Source organism: Heliangelus exortis, chromosome 9 (assembly GCF_036169615.1).
Source record: "Heliangelus exortis chromosome 9, bHelExo1.hap1, whole genome shotgun sequence".
In the NCBI taxonomy this organism is placed as follows: Eukaryota; Metazoa; Chordata; class Aves; order Apodiformes; family Trochilidae; genus Heliangelus; species Heliangelus exortis.
Genome location: NC_092430.1, coordinates 9,461,091 through 9,488,829, shown reverse-complemented (window position 1 = coordinate 9,488,829; position 27,739 = coordinate 9,461,091). Strand labels below are relative to the sequence as shown.

At 45.6% G+C, this 27,739-nt stretch overlaps 1 protein-coding gene across 8 annotated transcripts in view; it reads right to left on the bottom strand.

Annotated features, from left to right (window-relative positions):
* The window catches only part of MAP3K13 (mitogen-activated protein kinase kinase kinase 13), a 79,854-nt gene that overhangs the window by 13,239 nt on the left and 38,876 nt on the right, over positions 1-27,739 (bottom strand). For all 8 annotated transcript variants that reach the window (XM_071752014.1, XM_071752015.1, XM_071752016.1 and 5 more), the window contains 7 exons: positions 14,955-15,529; positions 8,495-8,678; positions 7,842-8,033; positions 6,874-7,032; positions 3,441-3,599; positions 1,672-1,780; positions 297-406 (listed from right to left, as the gene is read on the bottom strand). In XM_071752014.1, the coding sequence (XP_071608115.1) occupies positions 297-406; positions 1,672-1,780; positions 3,441-3,599; positions 6,874-7,032; positions 7,842-8,033; positions 8,495-8,678; positions 14,955-15,456 (1,415 nt within the window). In that variant the 5' untranslated portion in view covers positions 15,457-15,529. The remainder of the gene's footprint in view (positions 1-296; positions 407-1,671; positions 1,781-3,440; positions 3,600-6,873; positions 7,033-7,841; positions 8,034-8,494; positions 8,679-14,954; positions 15,530-27,739) is intronic.

Genomic DNA, 27,739 nt, shown 5'->3' with positions numbered 1-27,739 from the left:
AGAGCAGGGACAGTTTCCATGATTTCTCTCTCTAGAGTTCTCCCTCAGCCAAGCAGTACTCAAGGCCTGGAGCATGCTTGTTTCAGGACTCACAAGGAATTTAGGCTGCCCAAATTTATGCCATCAGGAATAGACAGTCCTGTTTTGGGGTCCTCTGTACAAGAGAAGCATGAAAACAGTCAGTGGCTGGAGCACGTGTCCTTTGAAGAGAGGCTGAGGGAGCTGAGCTCATCTGTCTGGAGAAGAGAAGGCCAGATGGAAAAAGGGAGCAGCAACATAAAAAACTGTCAACAGACCTCAGCTCTTCTCTTCGACGACGAATCAATTCTTCATCTAACCGGTGGATACAAGTTCCTTCGCTTTTAATTTTCTCAAAATGCTTCTTCACTTCTTCTCTCCATTCAGCCTAGGGAAGCAATTTACTGTCAGGTATTTACAAAGGATTGGGATCCCTAGTTGCACCAAAGAAAAAGTCTCTGGCAGCATTCTTTGTGTCTGCAGAAAATTACAGGTCTGGGTTGAAAAGGTGTTTCTGTTAGGTGAATCATTTTGGGTAACAACATTGCAGCTTGTTTCCTTTCAGCATTTTCAAAGGGTGTTTCCAATGTTCTGCTCTGATTAGATCATTTAAAACATATCTGCCTTTTCTAAAAGATATTTTTACGTATTCGTAAACCTCTTTTTGTCCTAAGACATTTTTCTTCCCTTTTGCCACAGAAAGTAATTGGAAGTAAACAGAAAATTATTTGGAAAGCTCCATTCCCAGCAACAATGACTGTCACTGGGGTGAGACTGACACTGTTTGCCCTTTGAAGCCCTGGTTCTTGAAGCTTTAATAAATACCCCAGCTTCCTCACAATCCCCAAAGCTTTCTAGATCCTCTATCCTGAAGGCAAGGTTTCATCCTCCTTGGAAGCAGACAATAGCTTGCTGGGTAGGACTTGGAGGAATCTCTGAGAACACACTTAACTTCCCTAAAAGTCCCAGAGTCCCTTCACTGCCCTATAACAGCTCTTTATCCCACTGGCTGCCCTGCTCCTCCTCTAGAAATGCAATGGTTCTGCCCTCAGTACTCTCATGGTCTGAGAGTCCATGTCACGTTATGTACTCTCATGGTCTACATGCCACGTTACAGTAGTGGGAAACCAGCTGGGAGCAGAACCTCTCAAGTCAGCAGTTTCAGGGAGTATCAAAAGAGACAACGTTGAGCTTCTGACTAGAGCTGACAGGTATCCTGGTTTGTGAAAAGTCTGGGTAAGAGATTTTAAAACACCCATCAGGTTTCCTTCTCCCCAGGAATCAAAGTGAAATCATGGAGCCAGTCTTTTGCTGTACTCGCTGTAGCCTCTGCAATTGGATCCTCAGAGCTAACTCCTGTATCACAGAATGGCTCAGGTTGGAATCATCTGCTCCAACCTCCCTGCCATGGCCAGGGACACCTCTCATCCAGACAAGGTTGCTCAGGCCTCATCCAAGCTGGCCCTGAACACCTCCAGGGATGGGGCAGCCACAGCTTCTCTGGGCAACCTGTGCCAGAGACTCACCACCCTCAAACTGAAAAACTTCTTCCTAAGACCCAGCCTAAACCTCTTCTCTTCCAGTTTAAATCCATTTCCTCTTACCACTGGCCAATCTTACAGCATTCAGGGGCCACAACCATTCTCCAGTTACCTGTGATTTGAAATAGGTTTCCTGAGGAGTAGCCAGCACGTCAGCAGATGCTATATCCAGGTGCATCAGTGTCTGCCGGAAGGAGGGACGGTTCCGGGGCTTGCTCTGCCTGGAGAAAAACAGAAAGAACCCAAGCACAAGGGGAAGTTAACCTTGCTACCTTCTCCAGCCTTTCTGCAAGGGTTTCTCACTAGAACATATTCTCTGAATCATGTAGCTGATAGATTACAGCAAAGGAGCTTTTCTGTTTTTCACTGAGCACAGGTTTAGTGCACTAGAGTTGGTTTGGTTTCAGTTTTGGGGTTGGGATGGTCTCTTCTGAAGAAAGAAAAAGAGGTGAAAACCATTTAAAATGGGAAAATGTGACTACAAAGTGAAAGATGGGACCCAAACTGAAACTGTTCCTAACTTGTTGCTAAAGAAAAAAATCCCTCTCAGTTCACCCACCAGCGACTTTCCAATTTTTATCATGAGAATACTCAATCTAGTTGAAAGGGCAATTTACACTCAACACCACAGGTGCCCAGAAACACCAACCCTGTGTTGCCACACAGTTCATGCCTGAGCCTACCCAGCACCACAGTGCCCTGAATATCTGCAGAAGATCCCACTCCAGAACAAAAACCTTTATCCCTTTGAGAAAAGAACCCAACACTCGAGCTACTGGGCTGAACCCACCAGACTTGAGGCACAGCTGCAGTGCTTGGGATCAGAAACAGCTTCTTCAGCTGCCTCTCCCCTAAAAAAAAAACCAGCTACTCCCACCAGGTGGGGGTACAAGTGTTGGTGCTGGGTGTGAGAGCTATGGGAACTGCTCCCTGTCCCTGGGGAGCCCACAGCCAGGCAGAGCAAGCTCAGCACAGACATTGCCACAGCTCCACCTGCTGCAGCTCAGGGTCAGGGAGGAAACAGGCACCTGAAGAGAGATCCATAGATGCTTTTTCCCCTTTGTGTCATCAGGAAAATGGCTGGCAAAAGTCATGGGGTGGGAAAATGCTGGAAAAATCACTTGTGCTCTGTGGCAAGGGGCAGTCACAAACACAAAGCACTAATGCATAACCCGAGCCACAGAATTTCAACTCTAATCTGGCACGTGGTAGAAACTGAAAGCAGTTTCCATATCTGTGCCTGTAAAATCCTGGTTTTGTGCAGAAAGCTCAAATTTCTCTTTGTGCAGTTCAAAAGCCAGTCACTTACAAGGGAGTTTCAGAGTGAAAAATCATTTCCTTTCTCTCTGGAACCAGTCTCATGTAATTTTACCCTACCTTCTCTTACAGCTCCTTTTTCTCTTCCCACAGAGCTGCCTTTTATCACCTACTTTGCCATAACAAAGCAGCTGCCTCTGTGAAGGCTACTGAAGCTGACCTTCATGCTGCCTGCTCCTGATTCACACTGGACAAGCAGCTCCTGGGTATCCATCACCCTGCTGGGGCTCCCATCAAGCTCAGCCCCTCTACTTCTCTCCTGTTCAGCTCCTTCTCCCTCACTAACCCTTCTCAACAGTGTCCACCCACTCCCTCCCCTCCTCGCCTCCACCCAGCAAACCCCATGGGTCTTTTCCTACTTCTTCACCAAATGTCCTCCTGGTGTCTGGGGCTGCTGCCACAAGGAAGGATCCAAAGTGTTAAAAGCTTACTGCTCTCATAATAAATGTGAGAGTCTTTAAGAACCCACTGCCTCAGGCTCAACACTCCCACCCTGGCTCTGGTTTCATTGGTTTTACTGGGAGCCAGTCCTTGGTCTGTGCAGTGGGAGGTTCAGGCTCTTACCAGGTCTGCTTCATGAGGATTTTGAAGCCATCTGGGCAGGTGGAAGGGACAGGAAGGTGCAGGCTGTTACTGCCCACTCCCCAAATGATGGCTGAGGAGTCCACGTCCTTGTAGGGAATCTCTCCTGTGAGCAGCTCCCACAAAACTACCCCAAATGACCTGATGAAGAAATAAAGCAGGAGAAAAGTTTCCTGGTTAATTCAATTTAATCAAATATTATTCAATTTAACAGAAACCTCTAAAGTGTGGGGGAAAAAACAACAACACTGTGTCAGGTAGGTCTGATCTGAAATTGGAAGCAGGTGCAAGTGTTTACATGCTAGTTTTCAACCAAGAGTAACTATTTCATGCAGAGATAACTCTTCCTTCCCTGCCCCAGCACTCAGCTGAACACCAAGCCACACTGGTTTCCACCCACCCTTTTCTATTTATTTGTGAGCCTTAAAAATCCTGAAAACATATAATCAGGGTTTTTTTCTACCCAGAAGAAATACTACCCCTGTGAAATAAAGAGCCAAGATAGCTTTCTGGAGATAGCAGGTGATCTCTTACCAACAGTAACAGCCAAAAGTCTCCAGAAGAGACTTGTAGAACTGATAAGTGTCTTAAAGGCAACAGAACAAAGATTTTGTGTTGTGAGGGTCTGGTGGTTTTTTTACATTTCATTTAACTTTCTTTTTTTCCTCTAGCCAAAAGCTCCCTCTGCTGTTACATGTACTCCTAGGTAAGAGTTTCATAGGCTTGAGACTCACCACTACAACTGCTATGACACAGAAATGAAGAAGAAAAAAACCACATACTTAAGCTTCAGTATCAAGAGCACGAGAAGGCTCATCTGGTATTTATTTTGTCTTGAGGAAGGGAAGGCTAAAGAAATATGAATTAAGAGAACTCTGCTTGGAAAGGAACCTCCTCTTACAAGAGCTGAAATACACAAAGAAGAAAACCCCTTTGCTTTTCTCCCCCTAGTGAAACAATCTGTAAGGATCAGAAGCTCAATTTCTAATCACAAACAACTGATTTATTTACAGTCTTCACCCTAACAGAACACCAATGAAACATCCAAGCAGGCAATACAGAGGGGTAAACAAAATGCTGCTGAGAACCAAGACATTACCACCCAGGCTGGGGACACAAGGGGAGGTGAAATCATCTTGGTTTCAAACCCAGACAGATCACCTTAGGGGCATGGCCCATCCCTCCCCCTGGGATGAGAGCCTTGCCAAGTTTGCTGGACATTCAGGCCAGGTGAAAAGTGAGAAGTGTTCTTCTGGCTCCTCCTAAGACCAAATTGCTTTTCTTAAGCACAGAAGAACATCTGGAGGGATAAACCACCTGGGGCTGAACAACCATCAGAAAGGAAGCAGAACTTCATGAGAAAAATGCTGCCCTTTCACAGCCCTTTGGCTTCAAATCATGGAGGGGGAGCCCATAAACAATCAACACAAAAAACCCTCAAGCAGCATTTGAACATTTCTTTCTCTCAGATTTTTTTTTTTCTGTGGGCTGCAGGAAAGCAGGGATCCAGGTGGTTGGACAAACTACCAGGAAACCCCCCTTGGTTTCAGCTTTGTTAAAATTAAGAACTGACACAGGGTTTTCAAGATTTCTGGTAAGATTACTGCTTTATTTACTTGGTTTTTTAGCATGCTGTTAAAGATGAGAGAGAGCTGACATACAAGCAACCTAGGAACTAGGTTCTCATTTGTTGTCAGCATTTCCAAGCATTGTTTTTACTCATCCTGGGGTAGGAGTGGATGTCGAGGAGGAGTTTGAGCAACCATCACTGCAGCAGACTGAAGAGGAACTTGCACCAAAGGCACCTCTAGGTTTGCACCAAAGAGTAACACCTCTGAAGTCACTGAGGGAAGGAATAAAGAAGTGCCCACAGTTCTCAAAGCTAGGAGCTGTTTTTTATTGGATATGATGCTCCATACAATGCTCCTGAACCCAAGCCACTCAAAAGAACAGAAAGCTGAGGGTGGAAATCCAGCCCTGTTCCCCCTTAGGAACCACAATTCAAAGGAAGGAGCTCAGAAGACAAGTGATGAGTGTATTTTTGTGGGCCCAGGTGAACCTCATGAGGTTCAACAAGACCAAGTGCAGGGTCCTGGCAAGCACCTGGGCCAAGGCAACCCGAGACATGCATAGCTGTGGAGGGACACACTGGGGGAGCATCAGTGTGGAAAAAGATCTGGGAAAACCTTCAAGCATTCAAGGCCAGGTTGGATGGGGCTCTGAGAAACCTGGTCTAGTGGGAAGTGTCTATGCAGGGGAGTTGGAACTGGATGAGCTTTAAGGTCCCTTCCAACTCTAACCATTCTATGATCTTCTTTCCAAAACAATCTAGGAATTTCTCCCAGAAGAGCTGACTGTGCTGTGCTGGCCTGCTACATCCATACAAAAAGAACATGCAAACCACTGTGGGCACCAGAAGAGCTGTAGGCTGGATGTTCTGAGACCTTCCCTTTCCCTACAGGAAATCTGGGCTTAAAATCATGAGCCAGCTCGGAGCTAGAACAGCAGCAGCAGCTGCTGGCTGGCTCTACTCACACTCTAAGCAAACAGCAGCCTTGACCTGCAGCTTCAAATGTTGCTGAAGGGAGGTGACAGCATTTGAAGCTGAAAAATCACAAGAAGTAAAATTCTTCCTGACTGTAAGGTGAGGAGAAGGGTGTTTGTCCTGGCTCCTGATATTTAATATGGAGAAATAACAAGGCAGAAACAGAGATGTGCTTCCCTTGAGGGCTGTGGAGAGGCATCCCAGAGGAGCTCCAAGGCTGTGCCTTCTCTCAAGCATTTTTAATAGCAGGGGGAGCTGAACTTTTCCCCTTGCTCCTTTGCACACAAAGTTCATTTCACAGGGGATGGAAACAGGCATTCAAAACTCTTACAATGCATCCTGGTTTCCTCCCTCTTGGATCTGGGGTTAGATGCACTGGACTAGAATCCTCTGGTTGTACATACAACAGCCAAGCCCAGCACAAAAAAACAAAAAGGTGGACCCCTCATGCTACGAGAGTAGAGGCCACCCTACTGCTCAGCATTCTAACCCTGATGGGGGCAGAAAGCAAGTGAACAATGTCCTGGCTGCAGAAGTTGCTTGAGGGGGCCCTGAGCACCAGGAGTGGAAGAAAGCTCTGGCCTGAAGAATGACCCAGGTAAGAACTGCTGCATTTCCTTACTGCAAGACAGACAGTCTACACAGAGGTTCATCAGGTATCTTAGCACACAGCTTCTACACACACATGTAATTTCCCTTTCCATTCCAGACCATGGTTCAGGGCACTAGGCAGGTGGAGAAATGAACAGCCCACCACAGAGCAAAATATCCCCATGCCTAAGAGGAGAAGAGAGTGCTGAATGTGTAAAGTGCTAGGAAACCAAACAGCTAAAAGGAAGGTGAAGCTACTTAAACATCAATATTACTCACCAGATATCCACCTTTTCAGATACGGGCTCATTGCGTATCACCTCTGGGGCCATCCAAGCCACAGTTCCAGCAAAAGACATCTTGGTACTTTTATCACTGAGTTCTTTAGATGTACCAAAGTCTGAAATTTTTACTGCATCTGTGTGTGTAACTAAAACGCTGGAGAAAAAGAAAGAAAGAAAGAAATCAGTGTTTTGCAGATTTTCTTTCTCTACCATGCAGCAGCCACTGGGAGTAAACCCCTCCTTAAGCAAGGGCAGCAGTTGATGGGTCTGTGCTGCACACAACCACAGCACAAGAAAAAATAGAACCTGCATTTTCACCCATGAGAGCATTCCCTTTATTTGGGGTAGTTTGCATTGGCCTTGAATGCATTTCTGAATGCTACAAGTCAAAAAAATCAATCTCAAAAACAACTGGAAATGAATAAGTCACTGAAGATTCACTACACCTGCGGGTGTTGCAAAATCTGTATCTGAAACTGTAAATTAAACCATCTAAAAGTCTAATCCTAACACACTTTCACAGTGATGTCACAGGCTAAAGGAGTGATAAGCATCTAGTGAACAGGAATAGAAGCAGCAAGATAGTTTTAGTCAGAAAGCAACAGAGAAATGAGAAAGATGCATTCCAGAAAACCAGGGAATATTCCATTTTCAAAAAGGATCAGACACCATCAAATTACTAGAAATATTTCCTGACTGGTCTTTATCATGTAAGATACTGATAAGCTTTCCAGTGCTGTTAAATTGCAGCCCCGGAGGGAAGTGCCAATAAGTTTCATTCATTTCACTCCGATTAGTTTTTTGTAAACATTAAAAAAAAAAAAAAACCCACCAAGAAAAAAACCAGCACTTTCAAATGAACTTTAAATTATTCCTCAGGGAAAAAAAAAACCCAAAAATCCCAGAAAAACTCCAAACCAAGACAGCTACAACCGGGTGCTGCTTAAATAGCTAGGGACTCACTTAGGTGACTTGAGGTCTCGATGGATGATTTTGTGAAGGTGCAGATAATTCATCCCACTTGCGATGCCCGTGGACCAATCCACCAGGAGCCGCGGGGTGACTTTCCGCCCTGCTCGCAGGACTTCGTAGAGCTGACCATGTGCACAGTACTCCATGATGATGCAGTAGCACGGGGCTTGAGTGCAAACTCCCCTGTCAAAGAAAAACACACAGCCAGTGTGAATCAGTAGAGTAAAAGTCCCACAGCAGCTCTCCAAGGTGGCAACCAAGGGGCAGGAGAGTGAATGTTTCCTCTGTCCAGGAAAGCCTCTGCTAATGACACCTTCCTGAGCAAGAAGGGGAATATTTTCTGCATTCTGCCCAGGAGGAACCTCTTTGGGGGCAGGGCTTGGTGTTTCCTTCAATTTCCAGCTCTGCAGATTGGCACAGTGCCCTGCAGGCGTTTTGTGAGCCCAGGTCCAAAGCGGAGCATTGGGTGGGAACGGTGCCCACAGCTTTTGTTTCACAAGAATGAGCAACAATTTGAGAGAATGACCACCCCTTTCTGTCCCACCAACACCTTAATCCCTGCATTTTAACAACTTGGCCAGGATACACCTGCAAAGGGCTCTTCCCTGGCTGAAGGCACGCTCCTGACATGTTTCACAACCTACTTGAACGCAATGATGTTGGGATGTTTGAGTTTCCTCAAGTGCTTGATATCCGTCTCATTCTGGTCTCTCACTTTCTTGATGGCCACCTCCTCTGCCCGGAACTTGCCCAGGAAGACAGCTCCTTGTGCCCCACTGCCCAGCCACTGCAGCTCTGAGATCTCCTCAAACGGGACCTCCCAGGTATCTAGGCACAGGCAAGCAAAGGGGAGAGCGTAAAAGATCAAAGACCACACAGACCTTTTACTGTCACCTCACACCAGAACACCACCTCCCATCCCCTTTGGCTGTATCTCCACATGGGCTTTTCAGGCACCTCCTCTCAGTATGGGTGCAGCTGAGGCACGCACACCACACACACCAAGTGTCCTGGGCTGCATCAAAAGAAGCAGACAGCTGGTCATGGGAGGTGGTGGTGATTCTCCCCAGCTACTCTGCCCTTGTGAGACCCCACCTGCAGTAACTGTGTCCAGTTCTGGACACTCTGTCCCCAACATCAGAAGAACACAGAGCTCCTAGAACGTGTCCAGAGCAGAGCCACTCAAATGCTCAGAGAGCTGAGCACCTCCCTGTGAAGCCAGGATGAGGGATTGGGGATGTTTAGCCCAGGTGACCTGATAGCAACCTTCCAATACCTGAACGGGCTACAACAAAGCTGGGGTAGGGCTTTTGACACGGGTGTGTAGTGAGAGGACAAGGGGAAAGGGTTTAAAACTTGAAGAGGGGAGATTCAGGTTGGACATCAGGAAAAGATTCTTTCTTGTGAAGATGCTGAGCCCCTGGCCCAGGTTGCCCAGAGAAGTTGTGGCTGCCCCATCCCTGGCAGTGTCTCAGGTCAGGCTGGATGGGGCTTGGAGCAACCTGGGCTGGTGGGAGGTGGCCCTGCCCATGGAAGGGGATTGGAACTGGATGAGCTTTAAGGTCCCTTCCAGCTCAAACCATTCTACCATTCTGTGCTCAGCCCCAGCACCCCTTTCATCCTCTCCCTCCTCACAGGCACCACCACCCTGCCAGCTGCTTCTTCAGAGCTGGTGACCACAGGGAACCCCTCACATGTCCCACTTTGACTTGGCAGGTGGCAACAGAATGTACCAGGGACACTGGATTGAACATTTAAGGAGGGGGTCCTCTACTCCAAAACTGAGTGATGATGTTATCCCTTATGAAGTACACAACTCTACTGAAAAGCAGAGATGAGGGGGAAAAAGTGTGACATTAAGTGACTGAAATAAATAAATAAACAAATTTTTAAATGAAGTTTTTTTTCCCTTGCCATGAAACAAGGCCAAGGGAGAATCAGGGTTGTAAAAGACAGACCAGCAATCACAGTTACCCAGCACAAAGTGTGTTAACCACCTGTCACAGAATCAGGTCTCTCCCTCACCAAAATGGTGTGTGTCACACAACCAAACAGGAGAAAAAAAAAAAGAAATCATAAGGGATTCCTCCTCTCAGGTACCTGCACACATCTTGGGAGGCTACTGCTAGAGTGGTCCAGATGCACAGTGTAAAATGTTTTGGTACCCACCAGAACAGAAAGCCTTGTTGTCTTCAAGTCACTTTGAAATTACCTTAACATCCCACCAGCAGCAAGACAAAAGGCAGGCCATAATTTATTTACTGTAACTCAGTAACTGTGCAAGTTGGGAGAATAAATTATTTAGCAGCAAAACCAACAAGTGAACCCCTGGTTTCTGAAATAAAAGAAAGTCCCACCTCAGCAGAACCCTGTCTCAGGTCACTACGGAGTTGTGACTTCTCTCCCCAGTTCCTGAACCACTGGGGTGCTCCCAAGGGCTGCAACCCAAGTGTTCATTTCAGACAGTGTCACCACTGAAGGGAACCTTCTGTATCCACACTGTCTCTGATCCTGAGGCAAATATTTCCCTCAAACCATTCCTGTGGCAGTCAGACACTAGCTGAGTGTCTCCTGCTAAAGCATTGCTCTCCAGCAGTGACCAAAGCAGCTCCCATCCCTAGCCAGACCCCTGTGTTTCTTCTGCTTTCTGAACTAGAAAAAAAAACCCAACATGGTTCATCTACAGCAAAAATGTCCTTCCCATTGGCAAAGCAAAGCTCAGCCTTCAGCACGTTTCTTCACAGACACAAGTCTGTTCCTCACACCAACTGGTGGATGATGTTGCAAAGCCACTTTCCATCATATTGGAAAAGTCCTGGCAGTCTGGTGAAGTTCCCATTGACTGCAGAAAGGGGAAACAGACCCCCCATTTTCAAAAAGGAAAAAAAGGAAAACCTTGGGGAATCAGCCTAAACCTCCCCTGCTGCAACTTCAGGTTATCTCCTCTGCTCCTGTCATTGTTCACTTGAGATAAGAGCCCAGCACCCAGCTCCCTACAGCCTCCTGTCAGGGAGTTTAGAGAGCAATAAGGTCTCCTCTCAGCCTCCTCTTCTCCAAACTACATGTTCCCTCAGCCTCTCCTCACAGGACTTGTAGGTATTACAAAGTTACTCTTACCAATTCTGAAGAGAGGCAAAGGGAACTGAAGTTTGTGGCTACCAAGACTAACCACAGTTAAGCCAAAGTGCCTGTCCTGAAGAGGAAAACCTCAGGTGATGAGCAGGGTGGCAAGGAGATATCTCTGGACACACCAATGAAGATGACTGCACTGCTAGCCTTGTTAAAGAAGTCTGTGAGCATTGCTCAGCTCAACATCCCTGGAGATTGCCCAGGCTTCAGGACTTGCTACAGCACTCCCCCCCTGTCCAGCAGAAGGAAGATGAGGCTACCTCCTCCCAGGATGGAGCAGTTTTTTTATTTCAGATTCTTCTGGGTCTAAAGAAACCCGTGGGTTCCATCCCCCAAATAAATGAAAGCATGCTAGCAGCAGGAATTACACAAGAGTGTGTGTTTCTAAGGTGATGAAGATTCATTTGAGGAGAATGATGGGAATCTGTTTCCCATGGGGAAGAAATACAGAAGCAGCCCAAGTCACTGAGGCAACCTATTTGAAACAAATTTTTTGCCATTTTCCAGCACTGGCTGCTCCCCAGTACTGGCATAATGACAAGAAGCATCTCTGGTTTCCAAAAAAACCCAACAAACTAGGAACAAAAATGCATTTCATAAAGCACCTCGCTCCCCAGGTTTACCCAAAACCACACACAGTGACAACACAGACAGAAGTTGTGAAAGGGAAGGTGAAAACACATCTTGAAGACAGATTCTCAATCCAAAGGAAGGGGCTCAGAAGTCTCAGGAGTCCACAGAAACCACAAACAAGCCTTACTGTAAAGTGCTGGAGTCCCAGTGATCCAAGTGAAATAACTAAGAGAGAACTAAGTATATCCTCCTCAAAAGCACTCACAAACAACCCTAAGAAAACAGAGCAAACAACTAGAGAAACATAGTCAGGAGTGATTTTATGGGTCAAAACCAAGACACTTAAGCCTCAGATAATCAGCTGGCAGGCATCAAACACCAGAAAGCAAAGGCTCCCTGCAGGATTCAGGATTCAGGTTGAAAGCAGGTAAAAAGTTTAACAGAAGCAATTGGCACTGCTTAAGTCCACCAACAGACCACCCCACAGCAACACCCAGCTCAGCAAAGCTCTGCACAGTGTGGGGCCTCAGGGAAGCACAGAAACCCAGTCCTCTGGATGGCCACCTCAGATGCTGAGAAGAAAACTGAAGGAGGAATTTCAACCAGAAGATAATGGGGAATCATGGAAAAGTTGTTCTTATATTTTCACCCAAGCCACTGGCCAAGCCTTTGCAGGCAGCCTGGACTGGACATTTGCAAAGGTCATGACACCTGCCTGTATTTTACTACTTGCAGCCACATCACAGCACCACTACTGTGTCCTTCATAGAAGAGGAGCAGTTGCCTGAAAAAGACCCAAAATGGGTCAGCAGAGATACTGGTAAGTGGCAAAAAGGACCAGGCAGCACCTGGGGGGAAGATGGGTTGCCCTGTGGAAGCAAGTCCAAACTGGACCCCTATCCCACTGCTTGATTCTGCCCAGCACAAAGAAGTGTTCCAAACACTCCTCTGGTTTCAAGCAGCTGTGTCATGAAGAGGGGCAAGACCATTTGCACAGGCCTGAGGCACCAGCCCAAAGCTGTAAATAAGCTCCCAGGGGAATAAAAGGCTATCCTAAGCCTCTCTTTAGTGCTGGAAGGGCCAGAGATACTTCCTCAGCCTGTCTTCTCCAGAACGCTCACTCAAGCACAAGCTTTGCATCCTCTGCACTCTTGCTAAAAGAAAGCAAAAATAAAAAGCAACCACACACCAGTTACAAATCTGCTGGCTCGTGTGTAGCTGATGAAATCCACATACAGAAGATTCTTCTGGTGGCAAGAAGCAAGAATGAGATCATCTGAGAAACAGAGCATGAATATTCTGACAAAATCCTCCAGTTTTAGCACAAAGCAGTTTAAAAAGACTTATCCTTGGTTAACAGAACCACACTGCTACCATCAGACCAGCTTCAGAGGAAAAAAAACCCTAAAATTGGAGCACTTCTGCTACAAGGAGAGGCTGAGGGAGCTGGGACTGTTCAGCCTGAAGAAGAGAAGACTCCGGCGTGACCTTAGAGCTGCCTTCCAGTGCCTGAAGGGAACCTACAGGAAGGCTGCAGAGGGACTTTTCTAAGACATTGCCAGTGACAGGACGAGGGGAAATGGATTTTAACTGGAGGAAAAGAGGTTTAGACTGGATCTTAGGAAGAAGATCTTTAGTATGAGGGTGGTGAGACTCTGGCCCAGGGTGCCCAGAGAAGCTGTGGCTGCCCCCTCCCTGGAGGTGTTCAAGACCAGCTTGGATGAGGCCTGAGCAACCTTGTCTGATGAGAGGTGTCCCTGGCCATGGCAGGGGTGTTGGAGTAGATGCCTTCCAACCTCAGCCATTCTATGAGAATAGAAAAATCTTCCTTTCACTCTCATTTATGACAGTGAGGACACTGCAGATGCAGTTAAACCACACAGGCCACATCCAGCAGATCACAATTAATCTTCAGCCTTGCCACACCTGCAGCCATTCCAGAACTGCCCGTTTAGGAAGGGCCTGATGCCAATGGCACCCTGTAAAGCCTCCATGAACCCCTGGCTCTGATCCTGCTCCTGACACCGAGACCAGCAAGATGCTTCTGGTCGTGCAAGGAGGAGCTCTGCCAGCACCCCCCCAAACACAACAATGGTCTCAGCTGCTCATTTTCATTAGGTGGAGCTTCAGTCTTTTGTATTGGTGACTTTCACACAAAAGGAACTTGTTCAAAAACGAAATAACTCTTGCTGAGCACACAGGTCTGACAGAGCAGAGGCTGCTGCTCAAGAAGTTCCTGCCTCTCATCAAGAGGTGCCTCTCCCTGCTCAGTCAGGAACTGGAAAGGATCAACTCCAGGAAGGAAGAGGAAATTTATGTGAAGGCCCAATGTGCTATTTAACAGCTCTGCTCTCTCACAGCAGCAACTGTTCCCCAGCACAACTCTGAGGTTTAGGTATGAACCACTCGGATGGGGTTTTTACACCATGTATTTGTTTGTGCCAGAAGACCACTGATTAATACTGAGTCATGATCACAGCAGTACAGGAGACTTCTACCCCACAGTAGGGTAGGGTGGCCAGGCTGTTCCCATTTTTTATAAGCCTCAACCACTTCAGTTCCTTAATTCTAATGACAACTTGTTCCTTTCCCATCTGCCACTTCCCTCCCCCTGTGCTAGGGGAGAAATCAGCCACCAAAGGCAGAGCATACTCTGCTCTTTAGCTTTCAGTAACCCCTAAAGAGGTATATGTATGTGACTGGGACATTATTTATTCCCAAACTATATATTGCATACAAATATTTATACTCTCACAGACACATATATACATTTCCACTTCTACATTCACGCATCAAAATGAAAAAGTTATGAACACGAAAGGATGTATTTCTGGAAGGGTAAGTATCCAATGACATTTTACAAAATTACTCCTTGATAAAAAGATATAAAAGTTCATGTTGTACATCCATAGAGAAATAATACTGCTCCTTGGTGGTCAACTGGAGACAGCCTTCACATACACATACGGGAGTAGAAAAGCCTGTGTCATTCTTTTTCATCTGGCATGACAATCTTTTGACAACCTTTCATCTTTTCATGACAATGCCCAGGTTTTTTACCTAGCATGAAGAAACTGCAGAAATGAAATAGTTGGTACAATGCCTGCATTCAGCACCATGCTTTCTGATCCTCCCTTACCCAAACACTTGGTTCAGATCCAGACCTCATCACAAAGGTCCAAAAGGCATGGGTCAGAACATGCCCCTGGTCTCAACTCCATCACAAGCTGCTTTGGCTACAAATGATAGCTATTGGCTGCACAGTGCAGGATTTCCCTTTGCAAACCCAAAAAACAGAGACAAAAAAGGTCAGGTGGGAAGCTGGGACAAAAGCCCTGGCTTGCTTTCCTCCCCTTCACACATCTGCTCCAGAAGCAACCAAGGTTTGCCTCCCCCACTTACCTTGCTGTTGCAGTTTGTAGTCTGTGGAGTATGCCTTGCCTATGATGTTCCACACGGGTCTCAGGCAACCAAAGAGCCCCTCAAGAAACCCCCCACTCCCACTGCCTGATCTGTTGAACTGCACTTTTACATCATCCGCCCCGCCGGTGCTCTCCCCATCCACAGTGTTCCTGTTGCCCTGAGGAATGGCTGCTTCAGACTCGTCCTGCTCTCGCAGCTGCAGCACGCTGTTCTCAAACTGGTCCCTGGAGTCCTCACTGATGCTGGTCAGCACTGCTGCAGTCACCGGGCTGCTGATGTTCTCCATGAGGTCCGACTGCAGGAAGCCCTTCTCACGCGCATCCTCTATCAGCTCGGGGGACGGGTGGGCTCCGGTGGGTGCCTGCTCATCCTGTAACCTACTGAAGTCTTTCTCTTCACAGAAAGCTTTGCCGATGGAGTTGGGAGAGGAAGACAAGCTCAGGTGCTCCTGAGTGCTGGCCATGCTGCTGTGAGTGTGCATCAAGGAGATGGGCTGAGCTGGGGCTCAGAGAATTAGCGGAATGAGACTCAGATGTGAGATGTGGACCCAGTACCTGAAACAAGAGGGGAGAAAAAAAAACAACTTTCACATTTTTATTGAAGCTTTTTCACTACCTGCACTTTCACAGAGGCAAGCTGATAATTAACTAGGCATTCCAGACAACTTAGTGAATTATTACTTGCCCTAAGAGGCCAAGAAATGTTTCCAACAGAAACTCCCCTCACATGGTACTCTCGGTAACCTACTGCAGGAATTGCCCAGTGGACAAACAGCACAAGTTTTAAACAAAAGCCCAGAAGCCACAAACTGTGACAGACTCTTTGCAGCCAAGAGCCGATTTTTTCATGGTTACTGTAGCATTTGTCCAACTGAAGCTGCCCCCCAGGCATGTCCCAGCTCAGGTCTGGTTTCAGGCCGGTCACTGCTTCTGGACCTGGCACAGTCCACAAGCTCAGGATTTCTCTGCAAACCCTTGAGACAAGGTGATAGAAACAAAGGGCAGTGACACAGGTGGCCTGAATCCACCAAGCCATGCTTGCAGCTGCTCCTTCAGAGCCCCACACCCCATCAAGACCACCCTGCTCCTTTATGTTGAACTTGAAAGGATTAAATTAGCAAGGTATGTCACAGTCTTTAACCACATACATATCATCCTCATAAACAGCTGAGACACAGAGACTTTCCTAGGACTAGCATCTCATCTCCTCTGACCTCCCTCCTTCCACAGCCTGAAGAGCATCTCCTCCAACTGCTCCCTGCATGCAGCTCCCGGTAGGCTATGTGTAAATTCAGAGCTGGCATCTCTTCTCAAAAGCCTCCCCCCCACCTCTTGCTACGTGCTCCACTGAAAACCTTTTTTCCACACTCCTGTGTCACGTCACCTTCCTACAGAACCGTGCTGTGGGACCCACCAGCTGCCACCAGACCCACCTTCTCGGGGGCAGAGCCACTTTTTGAAAAAAGATACTCTACCTTTGGGCCAGAAACAATGACACACACACACACTTCAGGCTGTAATGTGGAACAAAGTCTGTTTTGAAATTCTGCATGAAGCTGTGGAGGAGGGGGGGGGTGGGAGTGCGGGAAAGTAGCATGAACAAAAAGTATTTTGTGAAAAAGTCAGAGCAGTTCCACTGGCTGCAAAGTCCCAGGCTCTGCAAACAGCTGCTGGAAGGAAGGAAGAGGTGGACAGGTAGTCAGTGGACAGGAGTCACCTTAGGCCCAGAGCTTTAAAAGATGAGGTATTCATCAAGATGACTTTTCGTTTCAGAGAGGAGAGGTAACAACTTCAGCCTGGTGGATGAAAAGCTCACCCCTTGGCCTTCAGCCCCTCTCCAACGCCAGAACCAGCAAAGGGGAACAGCCAGGAGCTTGATTTCCGTTCCTGTATTTCTGCCTGATCAGATGGGAGATGTATAAAAGCTTTATTAGAATAACAGTACTTAGGCTGTAAACTTTGTTCTTTCAAGCAAAGCAAAGTAAAAAGGAAGGCAAAAATTGTAGCCCAGTCCACAGCAGCAAAGGAGCTAAGCTAGGCTTGCATGGGAAGCTCAAGAGTTGGTTATTCCTGACCTCCTGTCACCAGCATTACAATCACTGATTCCCCAGTGTGGGAAGCTGTAGGGGACTGCAGCAGAATGGTTACTACTAGTAGTAGTTGTTAGATGATCACAGATTTTGTTGGCAATACAAAGAAGAAAAGGGAAAAGTTTCAGACCTGAATGGAATTTAAAAAAAATACCCTAACAACTCCAAACCAGTGCTCCTGGGCACTGCCCCTGCTCCTTTCCAAATGTCTGAGAGAGATGAATCTTTAAAACCAAAGCAAAATGTGAGCAGTGTTGCTACAGAGGAATCTACCATAGCATATAAAGCCATGTAAATAAATGTCAGTTGGTTTCTCCTGCAAGAAACCCTAGAGTAAGAGCCATAAGAAAGAACTTGAGGAAACAGGGTCCCCAAGTGTCTTGAATTTAAGCGCTGGGAAGTGCACTGAGGATTAAATAAAGTTGCTTTTGCTGGGACATGACTCTCACAACACACTGTCTAATAAAAACTAGGATTTTGCTTTTACCTTTCTAGGTAGTTTTCCAACTTCACAATGCATGCTTGTATAAGATTTAACAGATAAAGAACAGCTTTTCTTGTGCATATTTCATATTTTCCCACTTTCTAAATGAATTCTCAGCATCGTGACTCCTCCTCCCCCCACCTATTTCTCAGACTTGCTTGGAAAGTTCAGCCTCTCTCTTCCATGCTGCTCCTGGTACCTACGAGACAGCCCCAACCCTCAGCTCTGGAATCCTTAGCCCTGCAGCCTCTCATCACCAGCACAGCAGTCAGGGCAGGTGTACCCCACATCTCAATAAAAAGACAAAGCTCAGGCAAGCCCCGTGTATTTTCTGTGCTGTCAGACAGCAGGCACAGATCAGCAGGCACAAAAGCACCTCTGGAACTCACCAGATTCAGCCCACCTTGCAGCTGGGCTATCACAACACAGCCCTGCCATAGCTACCATAACCCTTCAAGAAGCAACCCCCAAATTTGGGGACACCTGGTCTGTCTTCTCAGGGCAAACTGCCTCCTCCTTAGCTGTTTCAAATCATATCAAGCCTTTAAGCACAGTCCCCAGCCATCTTGCATACCACTGTGTCAGCTTCCCAGGGAAGAGGAGGCATGCAAAAGTCAGCCCACCTTGCAGCTGGGCTATCACAACACAGCCCTGCCATAGCTACCATAACCCTTCAAGAAGCAACCCCCAAATTTGGGGACACCTGGTCTGTCTTCTCAGGGCAAACTGCCTCCTCCTTAGCTGTTTCAAATCATATCAAGCCTTTAAGCACAGTCCCCAGCCATCTTGCATACCACTGTGTCAGCTTCCCAGGGAAGAGGAGGCATGCAAAAGTTACAAAATTCTTTTCAAGCTGGCGTGATCCAGCCTTATTTAGGCACTTACATAAGCAGCCTGATTTTTCAGAGGTTTGGTGAACTCATTGTTTAGAGAGCAGGAGAAGCAGCATTTATTTTAAAACAACTCTGCATCGCAGAGGCAACTTGAAGTGGTCCAGGTACTGGGTAGGAGGCAGTCTCTGCCACAACACATCAGTGCTGACTTGTGGGGGAATGGATTTTTGTAATTATCCTCTATCACAGTAAATTCTGCAATGTGCAACCTCCTTCCTTAGCAAAATCTGATTTAACTCAAACAAATCAGGTTGTCTTCAACCTTGCCCTCTCTTTAAAGAAAGGAAGAAGAGCAGTTTTCAAGCTTTATCCTCATGCCTCCTCTACTCTTTTGGGCAGAATACGGACGAGATCGTTCCTGTGGAGCTCTTCCCAACAAAAGGAATCTTTGTTTCATTCAATGCACAGAAAACCATTTTCCTGACAGTTTTGTTACATACAGGCTGTTTGCCATTTGGGATGTTTCTGATCTGTATGTGCCTGCTTGACTCGTCCTGTGAAGAGCAGAGTCAAGGGGCATTCTGTTCCTACCTCAGCAATGCTCCTGCTGGAGCACTCTTCAAGTCAAAAGCTGAAAGCTCTGCGTGTAGGAGGGAGCTCTGCGTGTTTTAAATATGTGTGCATATTTAAAATACTCAGATTTCACAAAGTGCTGCAAAAAGCAGACTGCAAGGCAGACCCTCTGATTCCAACTATTTTGATGAGCTCATGCACTCTGCAGCTCACTGATTTATTTTTAAGTCTGTAAGGAAATTTGAGGCTCAAGTGTCATTTTCTACAACCACAACTTCTTAGAAATTATTCCATTTCCAGGCAAAGCCTTCTTCCAGGCAAAAATCCGACTGTGCCCAGACAAAAGGGGCACAAAGTGCACCTCTTCAGCCAAGAGTGAGACTGCACCTCAACATGTCAGACAGCCTAAAGTGCAGTTCAAAACTATTATAAAAATGACAGCATATCCGAATCATCCCCAAAATGGATGAATCAATTATCATGAAGATGCTCTCACGTTGCCCAGTACTCTGTCTGCTCCTGGAAACACAGCATCCCACACTGCTTTGGGTTGGAAGGGAACTTACAGATCCTCCCGTTCCAACCCCTTCCAATGGGCAGAGACACCTTCCCACCAGATCAGGTTGCTCGAAGTTGCATCCAACCTGGCCTTTAGCACTTCCAGGGATGGGGCAGCCACAGCTTCCTTGGGAAGACACAAAAATCATCTGTCTAGTAAGTGTTCTCAGACACACACAGAGCACCAAAGCCCACAGCCACCTAAACAAGCCCAGTATTCACAGGAGTGCCAAAGCAGCAGACAGGTTTGAAGACGTAGCAGAGTTAAACTGTGTGTGGACTGTAGTGGAAGTTTCTGCTTTAAAGAGCTCTGCTAAAAATAGAGCAGCAAATCACAATTCCAGACACGGCAGACAAACAAAACCTTTTGCGTAAGCACAACGCGTGGCTGCTCAGTTCCTAACAACAAAAATGCAGAGCAATATCCAGGTGGTTTCCTTAAAACACCGTTTCCTATGTTATCCAAGTCCAGCACACTCCACATTCACACTTCCACCACCCAAAGGAAATAAAACTGTCTGAGCCACACTGAAAGGCTGAAAAAAAAAAAAACAAGCAGCTGGCAGAAACTGGAAGGCCGAGACACTGCAAATCTCAAGGACAGAAGAGATTCCTGTCCACATCACTCCCTACATCCAAGCCCTGGAGTTTTCTTGCTTTTTCCTGGTGCTCAGTGCAAGCTCTGCATTAGGTACAGCAAGGTAAATACACCTTTCAGTACTGATAACATGGCTGCAACTCCCCTGTGCATCATCTCCAGGCTGGTGCAATGCCCCTGGGATCAGGACAACACTTTCAAATATGCTAGAATCTAACAGAAATGCAAAAGCATGCTTGGAAAGTACAGTTATCTTGCTACATACATTTTGCAGATGAGTTCTCCTGTTCTGTGCAATTCTCTCTTCATTTCTACATGGAATTTTTACAACAGGTTGACACACAGTCCTCTCCCATCTCTTGACCTTCCACACTGTTTTTTTTTAAGGACTCAACTTCCTCAAAAACCACTGCTTCTTTGAGGAAGCACATTTCTTCCACATCACAACATAATGTCCCATCACACACCTGAAAGAGTGCTCAGCAACCCAGCCTGATTTTTAAATATTACAATTCTGACATTGCCAAGTGACAAAAGAGTTAAAAGTTCTTCATCTGACCCACTTGAGATTTTCTGGCTGTCAGGGAAAGGGCTCTGAACACATCAATGCATGTCCCCTAACCTATCCTACAAGAAAAATAACAGATTTACCCCCAGGTTACATTACTTCTGTATCTACTGCAGAATGCTGATGGGAATCTATACTTCTAATTTTTTTCCAGTAAATATTTGGATGCCACTGCAACACAAGGGGATTCATTCTTGCAGACACAATAAATCATCACCTGAACTATATGGTACCAATAGCCTAGGGCTCACAACTACCATGATAATTCTTAACTGTTAACCTAATGTGCTACTATCCCAAGGGCATTAAGCAGATGAGTTCACAGACACCATAGAATCCTAGAATGTCAGGTTGGAAGGGACCTCAAGGATCATCTGGTCCAAGATTTCTAATATTACTGTTTATGTGAGATGTCTCAGCACCCAACGTAGATACCTTGTATGTAGCTGTGTCTGTATTATCACAACAGAAGCCTGAACTTGTTTGCCAGTTTAAGTTAGCCTTTATTCAACGTGTCCAGTCTTTCTTCAACCAAGGACACATCATTTTTGGCAAAGTGATTTTTATAGTTGTAATATGCTGTTGTCTATCATTGCATCAGGAAGAAAGAGAACTCTCTACCTTTCTGGTCTGAACTCTTTCTGACAGTGACAAAAATAGCATGGTATACCAGCCAGGAAGTAGTCATAATGGCTGTGTGCAAGCTGCTTGCTTCAAGCCAGCTGGAGGTCTGCTATGCACCTGAGATATTCCAACTAACCTGCCAGGGTAGGAACACGTGGCTCCTAGGCTACAGCATGAGAAGAAACCACAGCACACCAGAATGCCAGCTTCATTTATCCTCAGTTCCTGCCTCCAAAGCCCAAGAAAAGGATCTGCAGGCAGGGAAACCTCTTGGTCCCCCAGGACCTGCAGCTTCTGCCACCAGCAGCACATGGTGGGATTTTTCTCCTCTACAATCCGGAGTATTTTTCTTGTGAAAAAGAGTACATACGTACAAAAGGAGTATTTTTCTTGTGCAAATTCATCATGGAATTTTTTTAACCAGAGCAGTCTGGCAACCACCACGATGTGGCAATGAGTTTGGTAGCTTAATTGTACATTGCACAAGGTAACACCAAACATTCTTGGCTACCATCCCTCATATAATTCCTTCCTTTGAGCAATCAGTTGTTCACTGTTTCAGTGGCAGTCAAACCCTACCGACCTTCTTAATGCCAGCTGTGATTTTATCAGTTACCTCATCCTCCATCCCATCTTTTTTCAAGGCTAAAAATTTCCATTGTACCTTCTCATTTGGAATGAAAGCTGCTCTGTATCTCTGAACACCTCTCTACATCTTTTCTCCTATGTCACCTTAGAGTTGGGGGACCAAGACCACAGTCAGAATCCCCAATATGGCCACACTACAGAAATGTACGAAGGCATAATAATAATTTTTTTTTTTTTGCTCCTTTCCTAAGCATTCCTCTAATGCTATCTGGTGTCTAAGCATGCCTCAGGATAGTGAGCTAACTTCCATGGGTCTCTTACAACATTAAAATCTCATTCTTAAGCAGTAAAAGCTAGGTCAGAGCCTAACTCCTAGGTACAGGATGTTAAGATTAAATTATATTTCATCAGCACTAAATGTGACTGACATTTTATTGTCAAAGCTCACAAGAGCCTTCCACTACTCTCTGCAGTTGGCTTACGTGTTTATTGTCCTGAGCACCTTACTTCTGGAGTCCCAGAGCCTATATGCTCTTGTTTCAGAATATTCCTAAATGATCTGGATAAGAGAAGAAAAAGCAGAAAGAGTATGAGTAGTGGAAACAGCAAAGCAGAGCTGAATGACAACTCCTTTTTGAGAAAGATATTTCAACATTACTCTCCATTTATCCCTACTCTTATTTCATGTAATTTAACCAATCATTTGTCTGCAAGATGGGCGTCCCTGTTATTTTATAGCTGGTTAGTTTCTTAAGGAGTCTTTGGTAAGTGTTCTTGCCAAAATCCCAACAGACTCTATCAACCAGATCCCTTTTTCTGGCATGCTCTTTACTTATCCAAATAAACTTAACAGATTTTAATAGATTTCCAAGGCAATGCTTCCCCTTGGAAGAACTGTGTTTATTCTTATCCCCACGTGAAATTTGTTCATCTGCACCAGCTCTCAGCATAGGAATGAACTTCTACCTCCACAAACACCAGACAAATATTTAACTAGGAACTCCTTCAACATAAGGTCACTGATTTGCAGGGGATGGGAAAGAAGCACTCAATCTGGAAAAAACAACCAAGCATCCTCTTCTTCAGTTGGCATGAGGAACAAACAAAGCAAAAACATAGATAATCTTTGTGAACCAGATAAAGAGCCCATCCACTCTCCCCTCTACAGACCTCTCCAGCTGGTTCAATGGAGAAGGGCTCAGGCTGAGCCCTGCCCCACCTGCCAGCAAACCGCACTTTGGCCAATAAGCAGTTTACATAACCGCGCATTTTCAGCTCTACACACAGAAAATGCTCCCTCCATCCTCTAGAAGGTATTTTTGGATCTGTTCAAATGCTACTGTGTTCTTCCACAGCTTTGCATTCTTCTGCTCGGGAATTGCATAATCTGATGCCATAGGAAATGAGTGATGTTGCATAATGATTCTTACGTTCACTGCAGGATTTTGGTCCACCGCGCTTCTGAGGCGAAGCAGCTCTTCTCTGGGGTCCTAAACTGAGCTCCCCAAGCTTTGCAGAAAGGAGAATCTATCAGCCACCAACCTTGGGGGGGGATGAGGGGGCAGGCATAAGGGTGACAAAAAAAGCACTGTCTTGTACCATACCAATACATGAACTGCACTTCACAAAAGTCAGTTTTAACTTTTTGTACCCTCTCGGTCCTTTTGGTTTCCCTAACTCCGGTTACTATTGTGTGTGTTCAGCTGTGGCCACTCTAAACATCATTAGGTTTCATTTACAATCTTCTGATGTCTAATCAACCACCTCCATTACAGGCTCATGGAGGTGACTGTAAAATATTTAGCTAGTATAAAAGACAGACAAAACACTCATTAGTCTTTTATACTACTGAATTACTCTTGGATTCTGTCTTAAATCAAAACTCAGACATGACCTTAAGTTACACTCTTCTCTTTCATCTTTCCAGCTTCCTTTGTAGTATGAAACAACCTAAAAAAATTCACCTGCAGACTTCAGGCTCTTCTCTCTCCTCTTCTCTCCCCTTCCTGCACTTTTTTCTTACCTCACTGAAGACCCATGTTATATTACCAAATAACAGTAACAGATAAAAGGATTTACATTAATATAATTTAAAACTACAAAAACAAGGAAAATCTCCAAGTTAAGTTGACAGATACCTTATAGCCTCTTTGACATTGTCACATGAAGCCACTAAAATGTTCCAGTACCACCAACAGTCTCTTATAATTTCCCCCTCCTTACAGAACTGAAACATCCTATTTTCCTCCAAGGAGCAGTGTTGAGATTAATTAATGTCTGAGAGATCTTTGAGGATGCAGATCAATATCAGAGAACTGGTTTCAGGAATGCAGTGGATGAATCAAACCCTCCCTTTCACTCATATGACTGGGCTCAGGTAAACTCCCTCACACGCCTGTTGGTATTTTTGTAGTAGAGATGAATTATTCATTATTTGCAAAGCACATTTGACATGTAAAAGCTACACACACAAACTTCTTCTCAGACTTCGTTCATACCTGCTAGTAAAGTAACTAAACAACTACTTGTTGAAAGTGCAAAAATGACTGGGGTAAGTGCAACCCACACTCCAGCAGGTCCCAGAGTGTGTGCACTCAGTGGGAAGGGGACACCTGAAATCCAGCTGGCAGATCTCTCAGATGAGAAGTGACAGTAGCACGAAGTTGTATTTACTAAGCACCATAACACTTCCCCAAGCAAAGAGGATTACTCCTGGATAGAGAAGCAAGCACAAAGACTTGCACAGGAGCCTCTACTAAGCCTGTATTACCGACACAACATAAGGGGCTAAGAGCAACATCCAAGAGGTGTGATCCTATTCTTAGGCCACTTGGAGCTTTACGTGTTGGGAACACGATCAAGACAGCAAACACAACATTCAGTCAAGGACTGGAGAGGCCTGAGATGCCACGTGCCATCCAGCAACCCTTGGAGACCTCCCAAAGCAGCACTGAGCCACTTGGTTCATCCCTGACCAGATAATTTTTTTGCTACAGTTGATAAACCAACACTTGAGCCTCTCCTCAGGCTCATCAGGATGGTGAGGTTGGACTTTCTGTGCCTCAGCAGAAAGTCACAGCTGCACAGCCACATTACTGATTGTCATGTCCTCCAGAAGGTACCAGAGTAATGGGTTGGGGACAAGCAAGGACAAACATCCTGAGAATGAGGAAAATGAGCACACAGAGACCTCCATTCCTCAAACACACTGTCCTGGAAAAAGTCTAGTCCAGCCTCCCACCCACACCCCTCCAGGACTTTCTCCTCCCTTCCCTTACAGCCCCTCTCTTGCTGAGCTCCAGACTGCTCCAGGGGAAACAGCACAAATAACTACGGGTTCACTGGAGGCTTACAAAAACTCCTGTACTTTACACAGAAGAACCTCTTCTTCCCCCTGGCCTACACCCAATTGCTGCCAATGCCTTTGAACCCACTCCAACCACCGACTTCTTGGTGGGAGTTGTAAACAGGGAAAGAGCAGAGCCCAAAATGCACAACGAGTATTTATAGGGGTGGGAGTAAGTACACACAGTGTTTCTGCTCCTGGCCCACCTCAGGATTTCTGCTGTAGCTGCCAACTTGCTGTTCAACCTGAAGTAGGATGTGTTTGAGGTAAAATATTTACTCCCTCTTCCCCAAGAAGCAAGAGTGATTTGCTGTAATGTCACCAAGCCAGAAGCAGCCTGCTGCTGCTGCTGAGTGAAGCCCCTCTATGGGACCCTATCTGCCAAGAAGGGATTAAAAAAAGTTCCATAAACTGGTGAGGACTTGCTGAAGTGCCAACCCCTGAGAGCTTCAGCCTCCTCTGCAGATGCAGAGGTAACATTTGACTCGTTTTGACTCAGTTATGGCTCAGAAACTCACTTGGACCCACCTTGGGTCCCAGGGACCAGAGCTGAAAAAGGAACCTGCACAGATCTGAAATCCATTCATTTCATTTCTTTCATTTCTACATGTGAAAGATTCCTTTAAAGACTCTGCCATTTTTAGAAGCCCTACAATTTGAAATCCACCCCATGCAGCTCAACTGCAGGAAGCGTGGAAGAGGTACCAGAGATGAACAACTCCAGTCTCATCACTCACCACCTGGCATTTGCTGTAAGAAAGCAAGAAGAAAACAGGACACCCTGTAAAACCTTCCTTATCCCACCCCTGCTTAGAGCAGAACAAGTCTTTACTAACTCCTAATTATTAAGTGGCTTACTTATAAAGTGATCTGCAAATAAACCATTGCTCAATTTTCTGATGCACTGAAGAGAATGCCACTGACCAGCTCTTTACAACAGGGGACAAAAGAGGGAGATTAGTAATGCCACCAGGAAAAAAATAAAAAACCCAACCATCACTCACACGTTTTTCAACACAAGCTAAGGTAAAGCTAAGAAGAAGTGGTAAGAGTCCCAGCCATACATTCTGTGCTGGAAGTTTTTTCCTAATTCCAGGCACAGGGGTCAAAATGAATGCCAGCTATAAATTTATCAGACTATCAGACAGCCTGAGACAAAGACAAACCTGAATGACACAACCATTCCACATCAAAGAATCAGACTGGAGGCCCCAAAACACAGGAAACAAAACTGATGTTAAAGCAAAACAAACAAGCAAACCTGCCCTACACCAAAACCCTGATTTGTTTTCACAGCCCAAGTCTTTCAGAAGCAGAGGTTCCAAGGGCTGTCTCTCTACAGATAGAAACAAAAACCTGCAGACATCTGGGAACACAACCAAAAGGATAGCAACAAAAACTTTTAAACCAGTGCCAACTACTTTCACCTTCACATTCTAGGCAACCCCAAGATATCTGAGGCTATAGGCACAGCAGGGAGTGTGAACAGTGCCCACATTTGCCACTCGGATTCTGAGCCTCTCTCATTTCCACTCACCTATTTGGTATTTATTTGGAAAGTTTTCATATTTTCTGCCTCCAAAGTACCAATCAAACTGCACTCCTCCAGTTTCTGCTATCAAACAGATTGGCTACTGATAAAAATCACTATATCCAACCACACAGGCCTGATGTCATCTCTCTCCAGATCAGCTTAAAATACCCCATTTTTCATTTACTCGAGAGGCATAGGGCTTGATATGATTAAGCCATTGCAGCATCTAAAACCACCACCCCCCAAAACAAAAATAAATAGCAGCTCTACTCATTTCACTGGGAGAAAAAATGACATCATGCCCCATTCAGGTAAGCAACAATATGACAAATCTTGCCCCAGTGAACAGTATCCTCAACTGCAATGGTACTCCCAGCTTCCTCATTTATTAGGAAAATGAGGGGTAAAAATCATGTGTTCAGCACAACAGACACAGCTCACCCTGCTTGTTTTCAATAATAAAGGAATAGATCCCTACCAGGCTGGTAAAAAATAAAACAAAATAAAATCTCTTCATCTCAAAAATAAAATCATTTATTACTGGAACAAAACAGAGAATTGTTTGATTAGCCCAAGAATTTAAAAAAACATATAGCTGCTTAAGAGGGCAAAAAATGCAATTCTGCTGCTTTATACTATCTCTAGTAATTTTCTGCCCTTCCCTGTCCATATACATCCATTCTCCATTGCCATTTCCTTCCCCTTTAAAAGGGGGGCACAAGAAGATAACGTGCAAAATTGCAACTGAGAAATGTCTAGCACCCTGACAAGCAAAAGGACAGGCCAGCTCTCAGCGTGATATGCAATGATGGGTTAAATTAAGGTTTCAGGTTTCCTCTTCCCTTCTTCCAACATCATTTTTTTCTTTTTTCCGTCCCTTTCACATCCCATTTGCACCATCCATCTGTCCTTCTGACATAAATGGCGAGAGGATGACACTGACCATGAAACACACACAACACACACACA